The sequence below is a fragment of the Oncorhynchus masou genome, chromosome 15 (genome assembly GCF_036934945.1).
Source record: "Oncorhynchus masou masou isolate Uvic2021 chromosome 15, UVic_Omas_1.1, whole genome shotgun sequence".
In the NCBI taxonomy this organism is placed as follows: Eukaryota; Metazoa; Chordata; class Actinopteri; order Salmoniformes; family Salmonidae; genus Oncorhynchus; species Oncorhynchus masou.
The window spans coordinates 11,788,913-11,816,767 of record NC_088226.1 but is presented as its reverse complement, the minus strand read 5'-3'; the positions used below and the strand labels follow the sequence as shown (position 1 = coordinate 11,816,767).

The window sequence follows — 27,855 nt, the reverse complement described above, 5'->3', positions numbered from 1 at the left end:
ACCAGGAGGTATTTAAAACTGGCTCCAATCCAGACACCTATAATGAGACTTTGATATCGCTGATTCCTAAAAAGGATAGAGATACTACAGAACCTGGGAATTTTAGACCTATCAGCCTCCTTGTGATACGCTTAGGGAAGGCACTACCTTAAAATGAAAGGAATTCATACATAGTGACCAAGTAGGATTTATTAAGAACAAGACCTCAACTGATAATACATCTTGTGGTTAAACCTCTCAAATATAGTTCCTATCGCTGCTGTCTCCTCAGATGCTGAGAAGGCATTTGATAGGGTAGAGTGGGCTTTTCTCTTAAGAACCCTATAAAAATGTTGTTTTGGACCTGACATTTGTAAATGGATAGGGGTCCTCTATTCCAATCCTAAAGCAACAGGACTTACGAATGGAATTATGTCTCCTTATTTTAGTCTTTCTAGAGGCACAAGGCAGGGATGTGCGCTCTCCCCTCTCCTGTTCACCATAGTTTTAGAGCCTCTTGCAACAATGATAAGAACAGATCCAGATATTAGGGGTGTACATGGAGGAGGAAAAGAGCACAAGCTGCTTATCTTTGCAGATGATATTCTACTGCTGGTCTCTGATCCTCTTCGGTCTGTACCATGATTACTTACTTGTATTGAGTCATATTTTAGTATGTCCGGCTACAAAATTAATTGGAATAAGTCGAAGGCAATGCCAATTAATGCCATATGTTATCCTGGAGCTGTTACCCCCATTTAATTTGAAATGGGATGAAATATTTGGGTATTAAGTTGAGCTCAAATTTGGAGGAAGTGATGGGACTAAATTGTGATCCACTACTAGTCAAGATTAAGATCAATTTAGAAAAATTGGAAAATATAAAACTATATTTAGGGGGATAGATCAACGTGATTAAAATGGTTGTAGTCCCACAACTTAATTACATCTCTCCAATGTTACCTATGAATAATCCATACCAGTATTTTAAACAATATAACAAATTAACTAAGTATGTTTTGTGGGATAGGGGAAAAAAAGGATTAATATAAAGATGTGCTCAGCAAGGGATGTAGTAGGCTTGGCTTTACCAGATGTTACATTGTACAATTTATCATTTGAAATGGCTAAATTGGCGAAGCATTGGTTCAAAAGGGATGCTGGCTTGGAATGGATAACAATAGAACGGGAACTAAGTTATCCTTTCACCCCTGTTGATACTCTGTCACATAGTCTTACAGGGGAGAGGTCTGTTGATACTCTGTCACATAGTCTTACAGGTCTATCAAACTCCCAACCCAATTTTGTTACACTCAAAAGAGGTGTGGAGAACAGTACACAAGATAAGTGGAATTTCACATCTAAAACAAGGATACTCATTATTGTGGCACAATCCTCGGCTATGGATAGGAAAGAAGTCTGTGAACTGGAACAGTGGCCAATGAAAGGAATTCATACTATAGGTGATCTGTACAATGAAGATGTTTTAATGTCATACTCAGATTGTTCCCAATCAGAGGCAGCTGTTTATCGTTGTCTCTGATTGGGGATCATACTTAGGCAGCCCTTTTTCTCACCTGAGATTGTGGGATCTTGTTTTTGCATAGTTTTTACTATGTCGCCTGTCGTTCATTTATATTTTGGTGTTTTTTGATGTTCATCAATGAAGAAAGATGTACGCTTACTACACTGCACCTTGGTCTCATTCCAACAACGATCGTAACAGAGATACTATTTGACTGTGTATATGTGCTATGTTGGAGGATATGTCTTGATGTCATGCTCAATGTTTTTATGCTGTACAATGTTTATTTTTGTGTTTAATAAATACAACTTTAATAACAAAAAAAATGAATACCACATTTACATGAATATTTAGACCCTTTACTCAGTAGTTTGTTGAAGCACCTTCCGCAGTGATTACAGCCTTGAGTCGTCTTCGGTATGTCGCTACAGGCTTGGCACACCTGTATTTGGGGGATTTATTAAATTCTTCTCTGCAGATCATCTCAAGCTCTTGTCAGGTTGGATGGGGAGTGTCGTTGCAGCACAGCTATTTTCAGGTCTTTCCAGAAATGTTCGACCGGGTTCAAGTCTCTGGCTGGGCCACTCAAGGACATTCAGAGACTTGTCCCGAAGCCACTCCTGTATTGTCTTGGCTGTGTGCGTAGGGTTGTTTTTATGTTTTTTATATTTTTGTAACCTTTATTTAACTATGCAAGTCAGTTAAGAACAAATTCTTATTTACAATGGCTGCCTACACTGGCCAAACCTGGACGACACTGGGCCAATTTTGGCAGCCCTATGGGACTCCCAATCACTGTCGGTTGTGATACAGCCTGGATTTGAACCAGGGTGTCTGTAGTGACACATCTTCAAGACTGCTGCGTCACTCGGGCTGTGTCTTGGCTTGTCTTGGCTGTGTGCTTAGGGTCGTTTTCCTGTTGGAAGGTGAACCTTCGCCCCTGTCTGAGGTCGTGAGCGCACTGGAGAAGGTTTTCATCAAGAATCTCTCTGTACTTTGCTCCTTTCATCTTTCCCTCGATCCTGACTAGTCGCCCAGTCCCTGCCGCTGAAAAACATCCTCACAATATGATGCTGCCACCACCATGCTTCACTGTAGGGATGGTGTCAGGTTTCCTTCCGATGTGATGCTTGGCAGTCAGGTCAAAGAGTTCAATCTTGGTTTCATCAGACCAGATAATCTTATTTCTTATGGTCTGAGACTCCTTTAGGTGCATTTTGGCAACTCCAAGCGGACTAGAATGTTCCTTTTACTGAGGAGTGGCTACCATCTGGCCACTCTACCATAAAGGCCTGATTGGTGGAGTGCTGCAGAGATGGTTGTCCTTCTGAAAGGTTCTCCCATCTCCACAGAAAAACTCTGGAGCTCTGTCAAAGTGACCATCGGGTTCTTGGTGTCACAACTTCTACCGAAGGTAGCTCCTCTCGCTGTTCGGGCGGCGGTCGGCGTCGCCGGTATACTAGCCATCACCGATCCATTTTTCCTTTTCTGTTTGTTTTGTCTTTGGTTCTTTGTCACACCTGGTTTCATTTGCGTTAATTTCTGTGTGTATAATTGTAACCTGTTGCCTGCCTAAGTTTGTGCGGGATTAGTTGTTGATTGTGAGGTGCTCGGATAAATATTACCGTTATTTGTTTTCACAGGTTCTGAAGTATATGAGTGTCGGAACTTTGTTTGTTCCTCTGTACGTTTGTACGGGTTTTCTGTTGTCGAGGGCGTTGTCCTTTTGATTGTGCCATTCCTGTGTTGGTGGACTTTCTTATTAAACACGCTTTTCAGACATCCCTGCTCTCCTGCGCCTGACTCCTACACCTACCACCTAGACACAAATTGTCACACTTGGTCACCTCCCCGACCAAGGACCCTTTCCCCCGATTGCTCAGTTTGGCCGTGTGGCCAGCTATAGGAAGAGTCTTGGTGGATCCAAACTTCTTTCATTTAAAAATGGAGGCCGCTTTGTTCTTGGGGATCTTCAATGCTGCAGAAATATTTTGGAACCCTTCCCAAGATCTGTGCCTCGACACAATCCTGTCTCGGAGCTCTACGGACAATTCCTTTGACCTTATGGCTTGGTTTTTGCTCTGACATGCATTGTCATCTGTGGGACCTTATATAGACAAATGTGTGCCTTTTCAAATGTCTAATCTATTGAATTTACCACAGGTAATGGAAACAGGATCCAACTGAGCTCATTTTGGAGTCTCATAGCTAAGGATATGAATACTTATGTAAATGTTATATTTGCAAACATTAAAAATAACTTTTTCGTTTTGTCATTATGGGGTACTGTGTGTAGATTGATTAAATTGTTTTTCCTCATCAATTTTAGAATATGTCTGTAATGTCACAAAATGTGGAAAAAGTCAAGGGGTCTGAATACTTTCCGAACTAGCTGTAAGTTGTGGCCAGACATGACTCTGTGTTGTCATATAGCCTACGCAGAATAGCATGATTGATTTCCCTGCTGTAACTTGCCACACAACCACACAATGTCATTTATGGAACTATAGTGAAATGGGACCGTCTTGGGAACTTTCCCCCCCCAGTTGACTGCAGCATAACAACCTTATTTGCTATCTTAGGTCAGATTCAGATCATAGCCTATAGCACACATCTTTGTATAATTGTATTCAATATTTGAAAGAATCAAGACTCAAACAACCTTGTTTAACATGAGAATATGATGTTTGACGTCTTCAAGGTGTAAGATGACAACGCAGTGTAACATTTTACATTTCAGAATGGAAGGCAATTCATTATCAGTGGGAGAAGACTAGGTTTGCTAGGCAGATCTCGAGAGCTTGTTGGTGATCCAATAGGCCTATGTTGTAGCAGCCTATAAAACAACAATGTTAATACCATATTGTTGCTTTAGTGATAATTAACCTGTTTTTTTAAACGACAATGATCGAGAGGTCATTCATGATTTTCAATTAATTAGATTTGACTGCTTTTTTGACCAAAACACAGACTTGACTACAGGTGTTAACCTGCGTATGCAATCACTTTGACCATGGCTGCAAATAGGCTATTGACGGGTTATTATGCTTTACGGAATAATGGACTAAATCACAGATCGAGTACATCATTGCAAAAAGTACACAGCAGCCTAGTGGCAAAATAACTCAATTGATTGAATATGAAATTGAGTTCAGTATGATTGAAAAGCCTTTATATGCCCATGTATGTAGGTAGTTGTAATACAGCCATCTTGGTTTTCATTTGAAGCATCATTTTATCCTTCACTTGTTTGTAAGAATTGCAGATACTTCGGCAACTTTGTGTTTGTAGTCAGCTTCGTTAGGTTGTTATCCGCAGTCACCGTCAGGATAGACATCTTGATTCTAGCAGATATCTTCTGTTAATGAAGTGATGCAGAAGGGCAAAAAAAGCATCTAACCATGCACTTTGGCTGCTCTGTTAGTGGTCTATTGATGTTAAGAATTTTGTCGTGGAACTGAACCTGCCCCCCCCCCCCTCCTAAAAAAATACTTTTAATAAATACAACCTCAATAGTTTGTTTCAATGTCTTTATTTTTACTCAGGCAGGGATGTCAGAACATAATCACTTGTCTGTGGTGCATTTAGAAGTACCGACTGCCCATGGCTGCGACAACCACTTTCATGAACTTCTGCCAGGTTGCCTGGATTTCAGGAGTGAAAGAGGCTCCGAACTTGGCGGCAATGACAATTGTGAGGACGTCAGCCAACACCTGTGGACAAAAGACAAAGGAGGACTATGTTAAATAAGACTGACGGTTTTGTTTTACCTTTAGAATTAGACGTGTTGCTCTGATTGTTATGTGTGTAGGCTTATATCAGTAAAGCCTCAAATATAAGCCTATTTCTCAAGACAGAAGGCATACCCTGAAATTGTCAGGGTCGACGAAGAGTTTGTTAGCGTGGGTCTCGCTCAGTGACTTGTATGTGGCCAAGATGTTGCCCATGTTCTTCACAGCTTTATCCAGAGCTCCACACACGACTTTGCCGTGAGCAGCAACTTTGGGGTTGCCCATGATTGCTGCGGGAGTGGACACATCTCCGAAAGAGCCGAAATAACGCTGAGTCCAGGGGTAGACGATCAGGACTCTGTCATTGCAAGAACACCGAAATATGTGAATTATTTTCAAATGTATTTCAATTATATGCCTAATTAATACTCTAACATGCTCCATTCAAATTTAACAATATCAACTCAATATTTATAGTAATGATAAGATAACAGGACACGTATAATAGTGTTATAATTACTCATGATCATCTCCACTATAAACTATATTAGATGATATATTTGAATGAGGCTGAAGCCATGACCTACCTTCCCAGAGCCAGTGGTCCGACCTCATTGATATCTACTTTGCCCCAGACAGCACTGATGGTGCTCTTCTCTGCGTCTGTCCATTCAACCATGTTGTCAGTGTTTGTTTTCCGGTTTTGCAACAAGATTAAACAAATTAATGTCTTGTGTAGGGAGACACTGCATGCAATTTATATTTATGAGTGCTCTCCGCCCACTGGAGGCGGCGCATATGATTGGCTCTGGCAAAGATCAGTATTGGCCAAGTGAGCGCTTCATCAATTCCAACATCAATTCCAATAACGTATCTGTTAAAAACAACAGTAAATGTTAATTTATTAGCTGTTACAGAATCAAGTCTGTAGATTAGATCCTAAAAGATGGAAGTTTATGTAAATAGGCCTATATAGTTTATCTAGATTACCAACGTTTCAAAATTGGCATGATAACAGCTTAATTATCAGTTTTAATTTATTCCTCTGATGCAAGAATAAAAGCAAGTTTATGGCAAAACTCTTCCGAAGATTACACGTACTTCATTGCAGTGTATGTATAAGGCTATTCTAATGAAAAATTAGAAAGAGATGCAACCACTAAACATTTTTATGAATTTGGAAAATGTGATAATTCAACATAATTCCGGCCTATAATTTGGCACAGTTTCTTATCTACGACAAAATGACGCCTTCCATTTTTTAATCGGGGTATTTCAGACCGGTCCCGCCCATTTTAAGTGATTAATTTCAAGACATTAAATATGATAAGCAGAAATGTCCTGTATTATTTGTAGATAGGTGTGTACCCATGTCCTTGCATGACCTCTTTCTTCCTCTGACTTTTTTGTCGATCATCATTCGAAGTCCAATCAACCTTATAATTGTGAATCATGTCCAACTTCCATTGAACCCTAAAGTAGAATATCATAGATACATATTAGGCCGTCATAGTAAATAAGAATGTGTTCTTAACTGACTTGCCTAGTTACAGATGCAAATGTGAAACACGTCACTTTGAATAAATATTTTCGAATTGAATGCAGGTCTTTGAAGGTGGATTTGATTTTCGCAATTTAATTTACCAATGTAGTATATATTACAGCACTCTACAATCAAATATAGAGCCTACCTTTAATGATTTAACATTATGTAGGATAGAACGAAATTTGCGTCATAATCTAGGTCTATACAATTTCAAATAGCAAATGAACTGTAAATGAAATATTTGGTTATTTTGGTTATTTTGAATTAACTTATTGGAAATACATGCTCGGTTTGGCTACTCTGAAAGATCTCGTTTATGCAACGAAAAAATAAAATAATAGCAATAATTATCTTTATCAAACAAATTCTAAAATTGTTGACATCTGTTTCATCTGGTGCATTTGATTTAAATGCATTATGTTACAGTACCTTCAGAAGATTAAATTGTAGAATACAAAAATAAACAAAAAGTTGGATATTATTAGAAACATAGCACTATAGCACTATGACATCTTAATATTTCATAAACGCCAAAATAACGGTTCCTACTCTTTCATTATTTAACGTTATTTGGGATATAAAATAAAATTTTGCCAATTAACTATAAATTAAATATTTGTTTATTTTGGCAAAAGCAGCTGGAACTTTAGAATTAACTTACTGGAAATATATGCTTAATTACACTGAAATAATTAGTTTTATGCAACAAAATAAATAATAATCTTTATCAATAAAACTGTAAAATTGTTGCATATGGTAGGCCTATAATTAATGTATATGCATTGCGCATAAAGGAACAGTATTAATGATGGATATTATTAGAAACATAGCCCTCTGACATCTTATTGAAGTTTTTAATATAAAACGCTAACTTAATATTTTATAAAAGCCAAGAACGTTTCTTACTCTTGGATTTTGACCAAGATGGTTGCAGTGTAGGGGGAGTGTACCCTAGTAGCTGGGCGTGTCTGCCGCTCTACTGTGATATAAAGGGACCAAGTTGTGTAGGCAGTCATCTTCAGATAATTTCTTGTATATTTAATACAGGCCAATCAGAAAGGAGCAAAATGAGTCTGACAGCAAAGGACAAATCTGTGGTCAAGGCCTTCTGGGGCAAGATTAGTGGAAAGGCCGATGTCATCGGCGCTGAGGCTTTGGGGAGGTAAGCCTTCTTAATGAAATAATGATGAGAATGATTGTGTTTAAACTGATGACAGCGGCCTATGTGCCTACCTCAAATAAGCATTTTAACATACAATAAGTAAACTCATTTCATTACGTTGTAGACACAGACGATGGGAGAAATATGATACTCGTAATGCTTAAAAGTTCAGCATCTAACAAAAACTCCAATATGAATCGAACTATTCTGTAACCTTCCTTTGCAGGATGCTGACTGCTTACCCCCAGACTAAGACCTACTTCTCCCAATGGGCTGACCTGAGCCCCGGCTCTGTGCCAGTCAAGAAGCATGGAGGCATCATCATGGGTGCAATTGGTAAAGCAGTCGGACTGATGGACGACCTCGTGGGGGGAATGAATGCTCTCAGCGATCTGCACGCCTTCACGCTGCGCGTTGACCCTGGAAACTTCAAGGTTTGCCTACAGATAACCTATTGTCTGTATATTGATCACTCTGTCTGTTGCTAAAGCACAATCCTTCAATATTAACTTTTAAAATATACTTTTCAGATCCTGTCCCACAACATCCTTGTGACCCTGGCTATTCACTTCCCTTCTGAGTTCACTCCCGAAGTGCACATTGCTGTGGATAAATTCCTTGCAGCCTTGTCCGCTGCCCTGGCTGACAAATACAGATAAGACCATCATGAAAGTCCATCATTGGACTCCAGTTCCTGCTCTGTTGTTATTACAATAAAATAAACAGGCAATGAATGATGTTACGTCCTCTGTTGTGTCCTTATTCCACCACAGTTCACCATCAAAGTGGTATTTGAATTTCATCACTGTCACATCTAGATACATTGAATGAATACATTGAATGGAGAAAGGAAGGGATTAAGTACTAAATGGTGCTTTAGGTCCACCATCCACTATCTCACTATGTTATTCTCCATAACTTTGGATAGCCTATCTAATACGTGTAACATGCATTTTGCTGACATCATTTAATATCTGATGAATATGGAGTAGTTACAGATGGGTTGGTAAACTGAATGGGTTATATGAAGACGGTAGAGGCACAATGAAAACCTATTAAGAGAAGAACAAATATGTATTTTATTTCTAAAAGAATTGTAAATAGTTTAATAACTTTTAAAAACGGTAAAAATGACCATGTAATTTGCAACAAGATACTTCATAGAATGGGCTATTTTGTATTTCCAATGCAGTGAATTAGGTGGGGGAAGTGAAATCGACTTTGAAAAACGAACACGTTGTGTTATACCGTATATACCACACTATACACTCACTCTCATTCTGGAAGTTCCGTGTCTCGACTTTCTCTCCAAAAAAAACACCTTTCGGCACCGTGGCATTTTGTAGTTTAATTTGATACATCAATATTTATGATTGTTTTTTGTAATAAAGTATATTTGCGCATCTCTGAACCTAAATGTCTGTAAGTTAAATGGTTTTACTATTTCGTACAAACGTGTATTGTTTTAGGAATTTTTACGAGATTTAGTCTAGTTGTCCAACTGGAAGGCTTTTGTTGCACGCTCGTGTTCCTGAATGGTTTTGCGCGCAGGCTTGGTTTTACGCGCAGGTCAGGTGCCGACATAGCCAAACATATGGGGGGGTGGGGGGTTTCTACTAACATTTGAGATGTACAAACAGGCTATAACCTGTTTTATAGGCTATAACCACCAAGTTAGAACAATTGGCGGAATTAACAGGTGAAAATAGACCAAATTATTAGCGTGAGGCACATTGAACGCCGTTTGGGTCTTTACCTGTCAAACAAGACACGTCATATAACACTGTTTGACGCAATAAATAAGCTTTGAATTTGACACGTCAAATAACACAATTATATTATAGAATGTTGTGTGCTGAATTTGCACGTGCAAAGCACTGTTAAAGCTGTACAAAAAAAGCAGCCAAACAACACACACCCCGTCACGAACGATGTTTTAACAATCCCGCTTTGGAGAAAATATTATTAGGGTGAGGCACATGGGCTACTAACAGCTTTCTACACAACATACACTTAGTATTACTGTCTTAGCTACAGTATACATATCTCCCCGGCATATTACATCATCTATGAAGCAGCATACAATACATTTTTGGAATCACCTTGTGAAGGTGGCGTAGTGGTCCTTTGTTGGCAAATGTTGTCATCAAAGTCTGTCATTTTCTGGATTTATGGTGTGAACTCGGGGGAAAAACAGCCGCTCCATTGAATATCAGGCTAACATTAGTGGTCTATTTGCAACGCTTTCAGTTAGCCACTGACTCCTTCCAAACGACTTGTTGTTGAATTTGCGATTTCCAACTTGTGTATATCAGGTACCAAGATAAGACCCATGTGCAGACTGTGTGAAGTAACAATGTTTATTATAACCACAGAGGCAGGCAAACGACAGGCCAAGGCAGGCAATGGTCGGCAATCCAGAGTAGGAGCAAAGGTACAGGACGGCAGGCAGTATAAGGCAGATTTCAGTAATCAGGAAAAGGTAAAAAAAAAAAAAACTTTAAAAAACCAGGAGGGCAGGAAAAACAAACAGGAAAAACGCTGATAAACTTGACGAACTGACAAAAGACAGGCAGAAAACACAGGTGTAAATTCACAGGGGATTAAGGGGGAAGATGGGTGACACCTGGAGGGGGGTGGAGACAATCACAAAACAGGTGTGTGACAGTGTAATCTTTATGTACAATGGCCGATATGTTTTATCTATAATTTCTCTTCATTATTTCTCTTCATATGATAAGGATTAAAAAGGATTTTCCAGTAGATTGTCGAGTTGATGACAATTGATGATGACTGCTAGCTAAGAATGTCTAAGATGTGGTCCAATCAAAGCTACTGTAGATATAACTTGATTTGATGTAATTCTGTCTATAGCCAAAGACATTGAGCCTTCTTGAATGGGCACTTCTTATATATAACTCTATGGCAGAATCCAAGAGGCTAAATATTCGAGCTCTAACCTTAGAATTATGGATGATGTACTGTCCCATGAGTGACAGAAAACCGAACCAATCATGACAGAAAACTGAGACAATTAGTCGCAACGCTCTGTATTTTCTGTTGGCTGACCCACCACCACAGAAAGCACTGAGCTCGGCTGAAACACCTGCATTTTGGAGCTGCCTTACTCAAGAAAGCAAAAAATAGATAATGTTTGTATGCGGCTTTATTAACACGTTGATCTTTTTTTTAATGTGACACGGATTAATGCATAAAATTACAAGCAAAACAGGCATGCCCCCCTGTTACTCAATTAATGTGTTTAGGTCCAATGCAGCCGTTTTTATCTCAATATCAAGTCATTTCCGAATAACGGCAGGGTAGCCTAGTGGTTAGTGCGTTGGACTAGTAACCAGAAGGTTGCAAGTTCAAGCTGACAAGGTACAAATCTGTCGTTCTGCTCCGAACAGGCAGTTAACCCACTGTTCCTAGGCCATCATTGAAAATAAGAAATTGTTCTTAACTGACTTGCCTGATAAATAAAATAAAACAATTAGGTAGCCTATCCCAAAAAAAAGCTTCTTAGCCAAGAGCAATTTCTCAAGTAGGAATGTTGCTTGGACTGTGAGAGTGGTCTGAGTGGAGAGGGAAAAAATAAAACTAGCTTTTATTTGCAAAACTCCATCCCATGAAAACATGCAGTCTTTTCAAACCACTCTTACACTAAAAGGGCATTATCATCATTTTCACAATTTCACATTATTATTTCAACCTCGTAGTGTGGAAATATATAAAACACCGGGAAATCATGTTTTTCATTGCACTACAATTATTTTGATGATTTTGGTATGACCTTTAAAAATGTACTTCAAAGTTTGACCTAGGCTACATGGGGTTTTAGTCCAAAAACGGTAAAAAAAAAGTCTTGACAGTGGATTGCAGTAATTATTTTGTAAGGAAACCAATACCTAAATATCTCAAAAAAACAAGGAATATAAATATCTAAATATAGTTAGGCCTTTATATCACTTTAAAATTAGCCAATATTTGTCCATGTTTTAGGAAAGCATTTTGATTTCAAACTGGAAGATTTCTAGGTTTAGGCCTGTATCACCAATTTGAACCATCTAAAGGCCTAACTACACAAAAAAAGAAAAGGTTCCCGAAGTCCCCTTTATGGTTTCTTCAAATTGAAACTGTGGGGGAAACCCTATACGTTCTTCAAAGAACCCCCTTTAATGGTTCCTCAAACAACTTTTTGAATAACCTTTTGGGTTTCATTTTTTAACTACCCCCCTCCCCAGTTATTATTCTCATTAATAATAATACGATTAACAATAACAACAATAGCACAATATTCTAGTTCTCAGTGTTTATTATGATTTTAGTGGCAAAGCAGAATAAAAAAATCTAAATATGAGGTAAACTCTCAGCAGTGAAAAGTGTAAAGATCTCCTCAATTTAAGAGAAGGTTTGTCCCTTGTATGAACTAAATGTATATTGTTTTATGATGATCTCTCTTTTCATATTTGTGCAAATCTTTCTAATACAGAAAATGGACACAATTCAATGGATATCAATCAACAAAGAGGCAAGAATATGTAGGCTATAACAATATGTTGTTGGCTGGCTGTATTGGGTGCAGATGACTGAACTGATCACTTTTGTGTCATCAGGTATACAGACAAGGAGGCATACAAAGGTATGTTAATTGCTATTAGTATGTTATGCAGATCACATTTGCCATCTCTTTCCTTATTTCATCGATGAATATCCCATAGGCCTCTAGATTATGACCAAGTATATTGATGAAAACTTTCATCAAAACAGTTTTTTTCATTCACATTCCCTCGTTTTTAGTGTAGAAACCATGTGCCATCAGTACAATTGCAGGAGAACGTTTTCCATAAAAAAACAACATTTCAAAAAGATAAACGCTTTTGAATAGATTTTATTTTTTTCAAATGTGTAGTAGCTGTGGCACAGGTTCCAGCCTAACAGACTGGAGTTGGAGTGTCATCTCTCTTCCATATTGATGCTGTCGAGTGATGCTCTAGTGGTACTGTCTGCCAAGAGCGGACACAACGACAGCCAGGAACTTCTGGAAGGCTTCCTGAATATCAGCACTGAAAACGGCGGGACCGAGCTTGGCGGCCACGCACACGGTGATGCAGTCGGCGAGGAGCTGTGGAGAGGGGACCAGATGGAGAATGTAATATTGGAATGAGCTTTACATCGGCTCATAACGCTATTTAATTCACAATACTTTATTTTTGTATTTTGTTTCAGTTTGCTAAAGTGTAATACTCACCTTGAAGTTCTCGGGATACACGTGCAGTTTCTCGGAGTGCATCACACTCAGTGCAGTATAAGTGTTCTTGATGTCATCCAGGTTCTGCACAGCTATGTCCAGTCCGTGCATCACGGTCTTTCGGTGCTTGGCCACGGCGGGGTTACCCATGATGGCAGCGGGTGTGGATAGGTTGCCGAAGGTGCTAAAGTGCCTCTGAGTCCATGGAGACACGATCAGAAGTCTAAAAAATAAATGAAATAGGCTGTCATTAAAATTGCACTTCACAATCAATATGGTCTGTATCGCACCAAAGGTGAACACCGCGATGTCCTACTACGCAATTAGTGCTAATTAGCCTAAGTAACCTATTATCGTGTTATTATTTAATGATATCTACATAAATATTATAAGAATGTACCTGGCCAGGGCCTGGGGTCTGCTCTGATCCAGGGCGGCAGGGTAGCCTAGTGGTTAGAGTGTTGGATATGTAGTAACCGGAAGGATGCAAGTTCAAACCCCCGAGCTGACAAGGTACAAAGCTGTCGTTCTGCCTCTGAACAGGCAGTTAACCCACTGTTCCTAGTCCGTCATTGAAAATAAGATAATAATCTCAGGGATCTCTTGTAACATTTTGCAAGTACCAACGGAAATCAACAAACAAACGTCAACATGGTCAGATGCTGAGCGCAGTGCCATCGTAGGCCTGTGGGGAAAGATCAGAGTGGATTTTTTAAATTTGCCTTTTTTTCACCAGGCAATCTTCCAGGCAAGTCAGTTAATAACAAATTAGTGGGTTCTTAAGAGAAAAGCCCACTCTACCCTATCCAATGCCTTCTCAGCATCTGAGGAGACAGCAGCGATAGGAACTATATTTGAGAGGTTTAACCACAAGATGTATTATCAGTTGAGGTCTTGTTCTTAATAAATCCTACTTGGTCACTATGTATGAATTCCTTTCATTTTAAGGTAGTGCCTTCCCTAAGCGTATCACAAGGAGGCTGATAGGTCTAAAATTCCCAGGTTCTGTAGTATCTCTATCCTTTTTAGGAATCAGCGATATCAAAGCCTCATTAAAGGTGTCCGGAAGTAAACCACTGGCAATACAGGTACAACAATCTTGTGCAATATGGACATTTACATTCGTGCTACCTTTCTGGAATAATGCTTTTAAATACCTGGAGGAATGGTTGGGGTTACAATTCCAGTTTCGTGGAGAAATCGAATCAAAGTTTATTTGTCACGTGCGCCGAATACAATAGGTGTAGACCTTATAGTGAAATGCTTACTTACAGACCGTAACCAACAGTGCAGTTTAAAAAATAATTGATAGGTATTAGGTGAACGGTAGATGAGTAAAGAAATAAAAAACAGCAGTAAAAAGACAGTGAATAATAACAGTAGTGGGGCTATATACAGTAGAGAGGCTATATACAGTAGAGGCTATATACAGTAGAGGCTATATACAGTAGAGGCTATATACAGTAGAGAGGCTATATACAGTAGAGAGGCTATATACAGTAGAGAGGCTATATACACTAGTGAGGCTATATACAGTAGAGAGGCTATATACAGTAGAGAGGCTATATACAGTAGAGAGGCCATATACAGTAGTGAGGCTATATACAGTAGAGAGGCTATATACAGTAGTGAGGCTATATACAGTAGAGAGGCTATATACAGTAGAGAGGCTATATACAGTAGAGAGGCTATATACAGTAGAGAGGCTATATACAGTAGTGGGGCTATATACAGTAGAGAGGCTATATACACTAGTGAGGCTATATACAGTAGAGAGGCTATATACAGTAGTGAGGCTATATACAGTAGAGAGGCTATATACAGTAGAGAGGCTATATACAGTAGTGAGGCTATATACAGTAGAGAGGCTATATACAGTAGAGAGGCTATATACAGTAGTGAGGCTATATACAGTAGAGAGGCTATATACAGTAGAGAGGCTATATACAGTAGAGAGGCTATATACAGTAGTGAGGCTATATACAGTAGAGAGGCTATATACAGTAGAGGCTATATACAGTAGAGAGGCTATATACAGTAGTGAGGCTATATACAGTAGAGAGGCTATATACAGTAGAGAGGCTATATACAGTAGAGAGGCTATATACAGTAGAGAGGCTATATACAGTAGTGAGGCTATATACAGTGGAGAGGCTATATACAGTAGAGAGGCTATATACAGTAGAGAGGCTATATACAGTAGTGAGGCTATATACAGTAGAGAGGCTATATACAGTAGAGAGGCTATATACAGTAGTGAGGCTATATACAGTAGAGAGGCTATATACAGTAGAGAGGCTATATACAGTAGAGAGGCTATATACAGTAGTGAGGCTATATACAGTAGAGAGGCTATATACAGTAGAGAGGCTATATACAGTAGTGAGACTATATACAGTAGAGAGGCTATATACAGTAGAGAGGCTATATACAGTAGAGAGGCTATATACAGTAGAGAGGCTATATACAGTAGTGAGGCTATATACAGTAGAGAGGCTATATACAGTAGAGAGGCTATATACAGTAGATAGGCTATATACAGTAGTGGGGCTATATACAGTAGTGTGGCTATATACAGTAGTGAGGCTATATACAGTAGAGAGGCTATATACAGTAGTGAGGCTATATACAGTAGTGAGGCTATATACAGTAGCGAGGCTATATACAGTAGAGAGGCTATATACAGTAGTGAGGCTATATACAGTAGAGAGGCTATATACAGTAGAGAGGCTATATACAGTAGTGGGGCTATATACAGTAGAGAGGCTATATACAGTAGTGGGACTATATACAGTAGAGAGGCTATATACAGTAGAGAGGCTATATACAGTAGTGAGGCTATATACAGTAGAGAGGCTATATACAGTGGAGAGGCTATATACAGTAGAGAAGCTATATACAGTAGTGGGGCTATATACAGTAGAGAGGCTATATACAGTAGAGAGGCTATATACAGTAGTGGGGCTATATACAGTAGAGAGGCTATAACAGTAGCGAGGCTATATACAGTAGAGAGGCTATATACAGTAGTGAGACTATATACAGTAGAGAGGCTATATACAGTAGAGAGGCTATATACAGTAGAGAGGCTATATACAGTAGAGAGGCTATATACAGTAGTGAGGCTATATACAGTAGAGAGGCTATATACAGTGGAGAGGCTATATACAGTAGAGAGGCTATATACAGTAGAGAGGCTATATACAGTAGTGGGGCTATATACAGTAGAGAGGCTATATACAGTAGAGAGGCTATATACAGTAGTGGGGCTATATACAGTAGAGAGGCTATATACAGTAGAGAGGCTATATACAGTAGTGAGGCTATATACAGTAGAGAGGCTATATACAGTGGAGAGGCTATATACAGTAGAGAGGATATATACAGCAGTGGGGCTATATACAGTAGAGAGGCTATATACAGTAGTGAGGCTATATACAGGTACCGGTTAGTCGGGCTAATTGAGGCTATATGTAGAGTTGAAGTCGAAAGTTTACATACACTTGGAGTCATTAAAAACTTGTTAGGACATCTACTTGTGCATGACACAAGTCATTTTTCCAACAATTGTTTACAGACAGCATATTTCACTTCCAGTGGGTCATAAGTTTACATGCATTAAATTGACTGTGCCTTTAAACAGCTTGATAAATTCCATAAAATGATGTCATGGCTTTAGAAGCTTCTGATAGGCTAATTGACATAATTTGAGTCAATTGGAGGTGTACCTGTGGATGTATTTCAAGGCCTACCTTCAAACTCATTGCCTCTTTGCTTGACATCATGGGAACATCAAAAGAAATCAGCTAGGACCTCAGAAACAAATTGTAGACCTCCACAAGTCTGTTTCATCCTTGGGAGCAATTTCCAAACGCCTGAAGGTACCACGTTCATCTGTACAAACAATAGTACGCAAGTATAAACACCATGTTACCATGCAGTTGTCATTCTGCCTTCATACCATCCTAGAAATTAATGTATTTTGGTGCAAAAAGTGCAAATCAATCCCAGAACAACAGCAAAGGACCCTGTGAAGATGCTGGTGGAAACAGGTACAAAAGTATCTACATCCACAGTAAAATGAGTCCTATATCGACATAACCCGAAAGGCCGCTCAGCAAGGAAGAAGCCACTGCTCCAAAACCTCCATAAAACTACGGTTTGCAACTGCACATGGGGTCAAAGATCATACTTTTTGGAGAAATGTCCTCTGGTCTGATAAAACAAAAATAGAACTGTTTGGCCATAATGACCATTGTTATGTTTGGAGGAAAAATGGGGAGGCTTGCAAGCTGTAGAACACCATCCCAACCGTGAAACACGGGGTGGCAGCATCATGTTGTGGGGGTGCTTTTCTACAGGAGGGACTGGTGCAACTTCACAAAATAGATGGCATCATGAGGCTGGAAAATTATGTGGATATATTGAAGCAACATCTCAAGACATCAGTCAGGAAGTTAAAGCTTGGTCGCAAATGGGTCTTCTAAATGGACAATGACCCCAAGCATACTTCCAAAGTTGGGTCAAAATGGCTTCAGGACAACAAAGTCAAGGTATTGGAGTGGCCATCACAATGCCCTGACCTCAATCCTATAGAATATTTGTGGACAGAACTGAAAAAGCGTGTGCGAGCAAGGAGGCCTACAAACCTGACTCAGTTACACCAGCTCTGTCAGGAGGAATGGGCCAAAAATCACCCAACTTATTGTGGGAAGCATGTGGAAGGCTACCCGAAACGTTTGACCCAAGTTAAACAATTTACAGGCATCGCTACCAAATACTAATTGAGTGTAGGTAAACTTCTGACCCACTGGAAATGTGATGAAAGAAATAAAAGCTGAAATAAATCATTCTCAGTACTATTATTCTGACATTTCACATTCTTAAAATAAAGTGGTGATCCTAACTGACCGAAAACAGGGAATTTTAACTTGGATTAAATGTCTGAAATTGTGAAAAACTGAGTTTAAATGTATTTGGCTCAGTGTATGTAAACTTCCGACTTCAACTGTAGGTTTAGTTATTAAAGTGACTATGCATAGATGATAAACAGAGAGTAGCAGCAGCGTAAAGGAGGGGTTGGCTGGGGGGTGGCACAATGAAAATAATCCAGGTAGCCATTTCATTACCTGTTCAGGAGTCTTATGGCTTGTGGGTTAAAGCTGTTGAGTATTTTTTTGGTCCTTGACTTGGCGCTCCGGTATCGCCTGCCATGCGGTAGTTGAGAGAACAGTCTTTGACTGAGGTGGCTGGGGTTTTTGACCATTTTTAGGGCCTTCCTCTGACACTGCCTGATGTAGAGGTCCTGGATGTCAGGCAGCTTAGCCTCAGTGATGTACTGGGCCTTATGCACTACCCTCTGTAGTGCCTTGCATTCGGAAGCCGAGCAGTTGCCGTTCCAGGCAGTGATGCAACCAGTCAGGATGCTCTCGATGTTGACCTTTTGAGGATCTGAGGACCCATGCCAAATCTTTTAGTTTCCTGAGAAGGAATAGGCTTTGTCATGCCCTCTTCACGACTGTCTTGGTGTGTTTGGACCATTCTAGTTTGTTGGTGATGTGGACACCAAGGAACTTGAAGCTCTCAACCTGCTCCATTACAACCTCGTCGATGAGAATGGGGGTGTGCTCGGTCCTCTTTTTCCTGTAGTCCACAATCATCTCCTTTGTTTTGGTTACGTTGAGGGATAGGTTATTATTCTGGCACCACCCGGCCAGGTCTCTGACCTCCCTATAGGCTGTCTCGTCGTTGTCGGTGATCAGGCCTACCACTGTTGTGTTGTCTGCTAACTTAATGATGGTGTTGGAATTGTTCCTGGCCACGCAGTCGTGGGTGAACAGGGAGTACAGGAGGGGACTGACCACGCACCCCTGAGGGGCTCCAGTATTGAGGATCAGCGTGGTGGATGTGTTGCTACCTAACCTCACCACCTGGGGGAGGCCCGTCAGGATCCAGTTGCAGAGGGAGGTGTTTAGTCCCAGAATCCTTAGCTTAGTGATGAGCTGTGAGGGAACTATGGTATTGAACGCTGAGCTGTAGTCAATAAATAGCATGTAGATGTTCCTTTTGGTGGGAAAGGGCAGTGTGGAGTGCAATAGAGATTGCATCATCTGTGAATCTGTTTGGGCGGTATGCAAATGGAGTGGGTCTAGGGTTTCTGGGATAATGATGTTAATGTGAGCCATTACCAGCCTTTCAAAGCACTTCATGGCTACGGACGTGAGTGCTACGGGTCTTTAGTCATTTAGGCAGGTTATCTTAGTGTTCTTGGGCACAGGGACTATGGTGGTCTGCTTGAAACATGTTGGTATTACAGACTCAATAAGGGACATTTGAAAATGTCAGTGTAGACACCTGCCAGTTGGTCAGCACATGCTCAGAGTACACGTCCTGGTAATCCGTCTGGCCCCGCGGCCTTGTGAATGTTGACCTGTTTAAAGTGTCAGCTACGGAGGGCATGATCACACAGTCGTCCGGAACAGCTGATGCTCTCATGCATGTCTCAGTGTTGCGGGCATCGAAGCGAGCATAGAAGTGATTTAACTCACCTGGTAGGCTTGTGTCACTGGACAGCTCACGGCTGTGCTCCCTTTGTAGTGTGTAACAGTTTGCCCCTCTGCCACATAAGACGAGCGTTGGAGCTGGTGTAGTGCGATTCAATCTTAGTCTTGTATTGACGCTTTGCCTTTTTGATGGTTCGTTGGAGGGCATAGCAGGATTTCTTAATAGCTTTCGGGTTAGAGTCACGCACCTTGAATGTGGCATCTTTACCCTTTAGCTCAGTGCGGATGTTGCCTGTAATCCATGGCTTCTGGTTGGGGTATGTATGTACAGTCACTGTGGGGACAACATCATCGAAGCACTTATTGATAAAGCCAGTGACTGATGTGGTTTACTCCTCAATGTCATAGGAAAAATCCCATTACATATTCCCGTCTGTGCTAGCAAAACAGTCCTTTAGTTTAGCATCTGCTTCGTCTGACCACTTTACTATAGACCGAGTCACTGGTGCTTCCTGCTTTAATTTCTGCTTGTAAGCAGGAATCAGGAGGATAGAATTGTGGTCAGATTTGCCAAATGGAGGGTGAGGGAGAGCTTTGTGTGTGTGTCTGTGTGTGGCATACAGGTGATCTATAATTATTTTCCTTCTGGTTGTGCATTTAACATGCTGATAGAAATTAGGTAAAAATGATTTAAGTTTCACCGCATTCCCTGCAACCCTCTGGGTGAGTGGTTTCCTGTTTGCTTATTTCCTTATACAGCTGACTGAGTGCGGTCTTAGTGCCAGCATCTGTCTGTGATGGTAAATAAACAGTCACGAAAAATATGGATGAAAACTCTCTTGGCGAATAGTGTGGTCCACAGCTTATCATGAGATACTCTATTTCAGGTGAGCAAAATCTAGAGACTTCCTTAGATTTCTTGGATCAGCTGTTGTTTACAAATATGCTCAGACTGTCTGTCCCCCCGGTGCCGGTGCAGCGCATATCCTGCAAGCTGAATATCCATGTCGTCATTCATCCACGATTCGGTGAAACACAAGATGTTACAGGTTTTTATGTCCCGTTGGTAGGATATTTGTGATCGTACCTTGTCTAATTTATTATCCAAGGATTGTACATTGACAAGTAATACTGACGTTAAAGGCAGGTTTCCCACTCGCCGTCGGTGGATCCTTACGAGGCAACCCGCTCTGTTTCCTCTGTACCTGCGTCTCTTTCTCTTGCCAATGATGGGGATTTTGACCTGGTCGGGTGTCTGAAGTACATTCTGTGAGTCCTGCTTGTTGAAGAAAAATTCTTTGTCGAGGTGAGTGATCGCTGTCCTGATATCCAGAAGCTATTTTTTATTATGTACAATATAAGTTACAAATAACGTGAGAAAAAAACACATAATAGCACAATTGGTTAGGCACCCGTAAAACTGCTGCCATTTCTTCCAGCGTCATTTTAGAATATGTCTCTTGGGCGAAAGAGCAGAGTTACCTGATGTAACAAAGGAGGAATTTGCACTGATCACTGTTGGTGTGGTTACAGCAGCTGGAGTAATACTCTGAATTTGGAAGGGTCGTGCGACCCCTACTCTGAAACAGTGAATAGAATCAATGTTGGAGGTAGCATCTTATGAACAAATGCTTACTAGTATCACTGGTAAAAACAACAATTCTAGAAGCTGGACGCGTTTTATTTGTCATGTTTCTAAGACTGGGAGGTGATTACTTATGCTTGTGAACCCATGTAGTTCTGTATTGTGACCTGTATGATACTAGTTGACTGTGTATATGTGCTATGCTTGGATTGCGTCCTACCTGACAGGTCGCTCCTACCAGGTGGCGTGGCGAGAATCTGTCTCCTCGCCACGCGCTCTCACCACTGGTGTCCCCCAGGGCTCTGTTCTAGGCCCTCTCCTATTCTCGCTATACACCAAGTCACTTGGCTCTGTCATAACCTCACATGGTCTCTCCTATCATTGCTATGCAGACGACACACAATTAATCTTCTCCTTTCCCCCTTCTGATGACCAGGTGGCGAATCGCATCTCTGCATGTCTGGCAGACATATCAGTGTGGATGACGGATCACCACCTCAAGCTGAACCTCGGCAAGATGGAGCTGCTCTTCCTCCCGGGGAAGGACTGCCCGTTCCATGATCTCGCCATCACGGTTGACAACACCATTGTTTCCTCCTCCCAGAGCGCTAAGAACCTTGGCGTGATCCTGGACAACACCCTGTCGTTCTCAACTAACATCAAGGCGGTGGCCCGTTCCTGTAGGTTCATGCTCTACAACATCCGCAGAGTACGCCCCTGCCTCACACAGGAAGCGGCGCAGGTCCTAATCCAGGCACTTGTCATCTCCCGTCTGGATTACTGCAACTCGCTGTTGGCTGGGCTCCCTGCCTGTGCCATTAAACCCCTACAACTCATCCAGAACGCCGCAGCCCGTCTGGTGTTCAACCTTCCCAAGTTCTCTCACGTCACCCCGCTCCTCCGCTCTCTCCACTGGCTTCCAGTTGAAGCTCGCATCCGCTACAAGACCATGGTGCTTGCCTACGGAGCTGTGAGGGGGCCAACGGCACCGCAGTACCTCCAGGCTCTGATCAGGCCCTACACCCAAACAAGGGCACTGCGTTCATCCACCTCTGGCCTGCTCGCCTCCCTACCACTGAGGAAGTACAGTTCCCGCTCAGCCCAGTCAAAACTGTTTGCTGCTCTGGCCCCCCAATGGTGGAACAAACTCCCTCACGACGCCAGGACAGCGGAGTCAATCACCACCTTCCGGAGACACCTGAAACCCCACCTCTTCAAGGAATACCTAGGATAGGATAAAGCAATCCTTCTCACCCCCCCCTTAAATGATTTAGATGCACTATTGTAAAGTGGCTGTTCCACTGATGTCAGAAGGTGAATTCACCAATTTGTAAGTCGCTCTGGATAAGAGCGTCTGCTAAATGACTTAAATGTAAATGTAAATAAGTGCTGTGACTGTGTATATGTGCTATGACTGTGTATATGTGCTATGCTGTGTATATGTGCTATGACTGTGTATATGTGCTATGACTGTGTATATGTGCTATGCTGTGTATAAGTGCTATGACTGTGTATATGTGCTATGACTGTGTATATGTGCTATGCTGTGTATAAGTGCTATGACTGTGTATATGTGCTATGACTGTGTATATGTGCTATGCTGTGTATAAGTGCTATGACTGTGTATATGTGCTATGACTGTGTATATGTGCTATGACTGTGTATATGTGCTATGCTGTGTATAAGTGCTATGACTGTGTATATGTGCTATGACTGTGTATATGTGCTATGCTGTGTATAAGTGCTATGACTGTGTATATGTGCTATGACTGTGTATATGTGCTATGCTGTGTATAAGTGCTATGCTGTGTATAAGTGCTATGACTGTGTATATGTGCTATGACTGTGTATATGTGCTATGCTGTGTATAAGTGCTATGACTGTGTATATGTGCTATGCTGTGTATAAGTGCTATGACTGTGTATATGTGCTATGACTGTGTATATGTGCTATGACTGTATATGTGCTATGACTGTGTATATGTGCTATGCTGTGTATAAGTGCTATGACTGTGTATATGTGCTATGCTGTGTATAAGTGCTATGACTGTGTATATGTGCTATGACTGTGTGTATGTGCTATGCTGTGTATAAGTGCTATCACTGTGTATATGTGCTATGCTGTGTATAAGTGCTATGACTGTGTATATGTGCTATGCTGTGTATAAGTGCTATGACTGTGTATATGTGCTATGGCTGTGTATATGTGCTATGCTGTGTATAAGTGCTATGACTGTGTATATGTGCTATGCTGTGTATAAGTGCTATGACTGTGTATATGTGCTATGCTGTGTATAAGTGCTATGCAGTGTATAAGTGCTATGCTGTGTATATGTGCTATGACTGTGTACATGTGCTATGACTGTGTACATGTGCTATGACTGTGTATATGTGCTATGACTGTGTATATGTGCTATGACTGTGTATATGTGCTATGACTGTGTATATGTGCTATGTTGGAGGATATGTCTTGATGTCATGCTCAATGTTTTTATGCTGTACAGTGTTATTTTTTATGTTTTATTTGTTTGTTTGTGGAAAAAAGGAAACAATAGATACAACTTTAATTTTAAAAATATATATAAAAAACGGAAAAATCCCATTTACATAAGTATTCAGAACCCGAGAGTTTACCAGGTCAATACTTTGTTGAAGAACCTCCACACCCCAGCCCTCCAGGCAGCGATTACAGCTTTGAGTCTTTCTCCTGGCATGTCGCAGCGGTTCTAGAGCCTGAGCTTGGCACACTGCTGTATTTGGGAGTTTCAATTCTTCTGTGCAGATCCTCTCAAACTATTTTTTTTCCAGGTTCAGATCTTCCAGTCAGCCAGCCTTCCAGATCTGCCATGGGACTCCCAAACCTTCCAGTCAGCCAGACTCTTCCAGTCAGCCAGACTCTTCCAGTGAAAAAGCCTGGATTCGAACCAGGGTGTCTGTAGTGACATCTTCCAGATCTGCCAGAAGACCGCTGCACCACCACCAGTGGGATCTGTGTCTGCTGGCTTGTCTTGGATCTGTGTGCTTAGGGTCGTTCGGCCAGGATCCGCCAGTCGTTGGAAGGATGAACCTTCACCCACTTGTCTGAGGTCCTGAGCACTCTGGAACAGGTTTTCATCAAGAATGCTCCTCTACTGTGAGGACTATTCTCCTTTCATCTTTCCCTCAATCCTAACCGCACCTTAGTCTCCCAGTCCCAGGGTGTGACATGCTGAAAATTAAAACATCCCCACAGCAAGATGCTGCCACCACCATGCTTCACTGTAGGGATGGTGCCAGGTATTCGCTTCCAACGTGGGAGTTTCGCAGATCCTCTCAAACTATTTTTAGGCATTCAGGCCAAAGAGTGGATTCGAACCAGGGTGTCTGTAGTGACTTGAAGACCGCTGCACCACTGGTTGTCTTGGCTTGTCTTGGCTGTGTGCTTAGAATCAGACCAGATAATATTGTTTTTTTCCTCCTTTCATCTTTCCCTCAATGGTCTGAGAGTGCCACCACCATGCTTCAGGTGTCTTTTTGGCAACCAAAGAGTTCAATTTTGGTTTCAAGCGGGCTGGTGTCTTTTGGCAATGTTCCTTCCATCTGGCCACTCTACCATAAAGGCCTGATTGGTGGAGTGCTGCAGAGATGGTTGTTCTTCTGGAAGGTTCTCCCATCTCCGAAGAGAAACTCTGGAGCTCTGTCAGAGTGACCATCAGGTTCTTGGTCACCTCCCTGACCAAGGCCCTTCTCCCCCGATTGCTCAGTTTGGCCGAGTCTCATAGCAAAGGGTCTGAATACTTATGGAAATAAGGTATTTCAGGTTTTATTTTTTATACATTTGCAAACATTTAAAAATATATATTTTTGCTTTTTCAATATGGGGTAATGTGTGTACATTGATGAGGAAAAACAATTTAATCCATTTTAGAATAGGTCTAATGTCACAAAATGTGGAAAAAGTCAAGTGGTCTGAATATTTTCTGAATTAACTGTATGTTGTGGCTAGACATGACTCTGTGTTGTCAAATAGCCTACAGGCAGGATAGCATGAGTGATTTCCTGCTGTAATTGGCCACATAACAGCACCAGGCCATTTATGGAACTATAGTGAAACGGGACCGTCTTGGGAACTTGGGTCAGACTCAGATCATAGCCTATGGTATGCACACATATATTTGTATAATTGTATTAAATATTTGGAAGAATCAGGACTCAAACAACCTTGTTTAACATGAGAATAGGATGTTTCACGTCTTCAAGATGCAAGATGACAACACAGCACAACATTTTTACATTTCAGATTTGAAGAAGGCAATTCATTATCAGTGGAGAAGGCTACGTTTGCTAGGCAGATCTCAGGAGCTTGTTTGTATTCCAATAGGCCTATGTAGTAGTAGCCTATAAAACCAACAAAAATGTTATTACCTACCATATTGTTGCTTTAGTAAAAATCTGGTTTATTAATTATCAATTCATGATTTTCAATTAATAAGATTTGACTGCTTATTTGACCAAATCACAGACTTGAAAACAGGTTAACCTTTGTTGTGTAGGCAATCACTTTGAGAATGGCGGCAAATATAGGCTATTGAGGCTATTAAATAGCCTAACCCCCCTTCTAAAAAAACAAGTTTGTATAAATATAAAATACAATAGATTGTTTCGATGACTTTATTTTCACTCAGGCAGGGATGTCAGATCATAATCACTTGTCTGTGGTGCATTTAGAAGTACCGACTGCCCATGGCTGCGACAACCACTTTCATGAACTTCTGCCAGGTTGCCTGGATTTCAGGAGTGAAAGAGGCTCCGAACTTGGCGGCAATGACAATTGTGAGGACGTCAGCCAACACCTGTGGACAAAAGACAAAGGAGGTAGATGTTACATTAGATCGTCGTTTTTGTTTTACCTTTGGAATTGACGTGTTGTTCTGAATGTTATACGTGTAGCCTAAAACATATTTCTCAAGACAGAAGGCATACCCTGAAATTGTCAGGGTCGACGAAGAGTTTGTTAGCGTGGGTCTCGCTCAGTGACTTGTATGTGGCCAAGATGTTGCCCATGTTCTTCACAGCTTTATCCAGAGCTCCACACACGACTTTGCCGTGAGCAGCAACTTTGGGGTTGCCCATGATTGCTGCGGGAGTGGACACATCTCCGAAAGAGCCGAAATAACGCTGAGTCCAGGGGTAGACGATCAGGACTCTGTCATTGCAAGAACACCGAAATATGTGAATTATTTTCAAATGTATTTCAATTATATGCCTAATTAATACTCTAACATGCTCCATTCAAATTTAACAATATCAACTCAATATTTATAGTAATGATAAGATAACAGGACACGTATAATAGTGTTATAATTACTCATGATCATCTCCACTATAAACTATATTAGATGATATATTTGAATGAGTCTGAATGAAGCCATGACCTACCTTCCCAGAGCCAGTGGTCCGACCTCATTGATATCTACTTTGCCCCAGACAGCACTGATGGTGCTCTTCTCTGCGTCTGTCCAGTCAACCATGTTGTCAGTGTTTGTTTTCCGGTTTTGCAACAAGATTAAACTAATTACTGTCCTGTGTAGGGAGACACTGCATGCAATTTATATTTATGAGTGCTCTCCGCCCACTGGAGGCGGCGCATATGATTGGCTCTGGCAAAGATCAGTATTGGCCAAGTAAACGCTTCAGATCTCGAACTTGATGACATCATTCCAATAATGTATCTGTTAAAAACAACAGTAAATGTTAATGTATTAGCTGTTACAGAATCAAGTCTGTAGATTAGATCCTAAAAGATGGAAGCATATGTAAATAGGCCCATACAGTTTATCTAGATTACCAACGTTTCAAAATTAGCATGATAACAGCTTTATTATCAGTTTTAATTTATTCCTCTGGTGCAAGAATAAAGCAAGTTTATGGCAAAACTCATCCGAAGATTACACGTCCTTCATTGCAGTGTATGTATAAGGCTATTCTAATGAAAAATTAGAAAGAGATGCAACCACTAAACATTTTTATGAATTTGGAAAATGTGATAATTCAACATAATTCCGGCCTATAATTTGGCACAGTTTCTTATCTACGACAAAATGACGCCTTCCATTTTTTAATCGGGGTATTTCAGACCGTTCCCGCCCATTTTAAGTGATTAATTTCAAGACATTAAATATGATAAGCAGAAATGTCCTGTATTATTTGTAGATAGGTGTGTACCCGAGTCCTTGCATGACCTCTTTCTTCCTCTGACTTTTTTGTCGATCATCATTCGAAGTCCAATCAACCTTATAATTGGGAATCATATCCAACTTCCATTGAACCCTAGAGTAGCATATCATAGATACATATTAGGCCGTCATTGTAAATAAGAATGTGTTCTTAACTGACTTGGCTAGTTAAATAAAAATACAAATGTGAAACACGTCACTTTGAATAAATATTTTCCAATTGAATGCATGTCTTTGGAGGTGGATTTGATTTGTACAATATAATTTACCAATGTAGTATATATTTTACATGCTCGATTAGGCTACTCTGAAAGGTTTAGTTTTATGCAACGGAAAAAATAAAACAAAAAATAATAATT

The 27,855-nt window shown here is 40.7% G+C and overlaps 4 protein-coding genes across 4 annotated transcripts; 1 reads left to right on the top strand and 3 right to left on the bottom strand.

The window, feature by feature from the left end:
* Positions 1 to 5,020: 5,020 nt before the first annotated feature.
* Positions 5,021 to 5,981, bottom strand: LOC135555630 (hemoglobin subunit beta-1). Its single transcript, XM_064988235.1, has 3 exons — positions 5,823 to 5,981; positions 5,371 to 5,593; positions 5,021 to 5,217 (listed from the first exon to the last, which is right to left on the bottom strand). Exons 1-3 carry the CDS (start codon positions 5,912 to 5,914, stop codon positions 5,089 to 5,091), a joined length of 444 nt encoding a protein of 147 aa, XP_064844307.1. The 5' UTR covers positions 5,915 to 5,981; the 3' UTR covers positions 5,021 to 5,088.
* Positions 5,982 to 7,787: 1,806 nt separating this feature from the next.
* On the top strand, positions 7,788 to 8,685 carry LOC135555629 (hemoglobin subunit alpha-1-like). The gene is made up of 3 exons (XM_064988234.1): positions 7,788 to 7,943; positions 8,170 to 8,377; positions 8,474 to 8,685. Exons 1-3 carry the CDS (start codon positions 7,849 to 7,851, stop codon positions 8,600 to 8,602), a joined length of 432 nt encoding a protein of 143 aa, XP_064844306.1. The 5' UTR covers positions 7,788 to 7,848; the 3' UTR covers positions 8,603 to 8,685.
* Positions 8,686 to 12,936: 4,251 nt separating this feature from the next.
* On the bottom strand, positions 12,937 to 19,689 carry LOC135555251 (hemoglobin subunit beta-4-like). The gene is made up of 3 exons (XM_064987564.1): positions 19,549 to 19,689; positions 13,195 to 13,389; positions 12,937 to 13,068 (listed from the first exon to the last, which is right to left on the bottom strand). The coding sequence occupies exons 1-3, from the start codon at positions 19,687 to 19,689 to the stop codon at positions 12,937 to 12,939; spliced, it is 468 nt and encodes a 155-aa protein (XP_064843636.1).
* Positions 19,690 to 25,917: 6,228 nt separating this feature from the next.
* Positions 25,918 to 26,839, bottom strand: LOC135555628 (hemoglobin subunit beta-1-like). The gene is made up of 3 exons (XM_064988233.1): positions 26,700 to 26,839; positions 26,244 to 26,466; positions 25,918 to 26,113 (listed from the first exon to the last, which is right to left on the bottom strand). Exons 1-3 carry the CDS (start codon positions 26,789 to 26,791, stop codon positions 25,985 to 25,987), a joined length of 444 nt encoding a protein of 147 aa, XP_064844305.1. The 5' UTR covers positions 26,792 to 26,839; the 3' UTR covers positions 25,918 to 25,984.
* Positions 26,840 to 27,855: the final 1,016 nt, after the last annotated feature.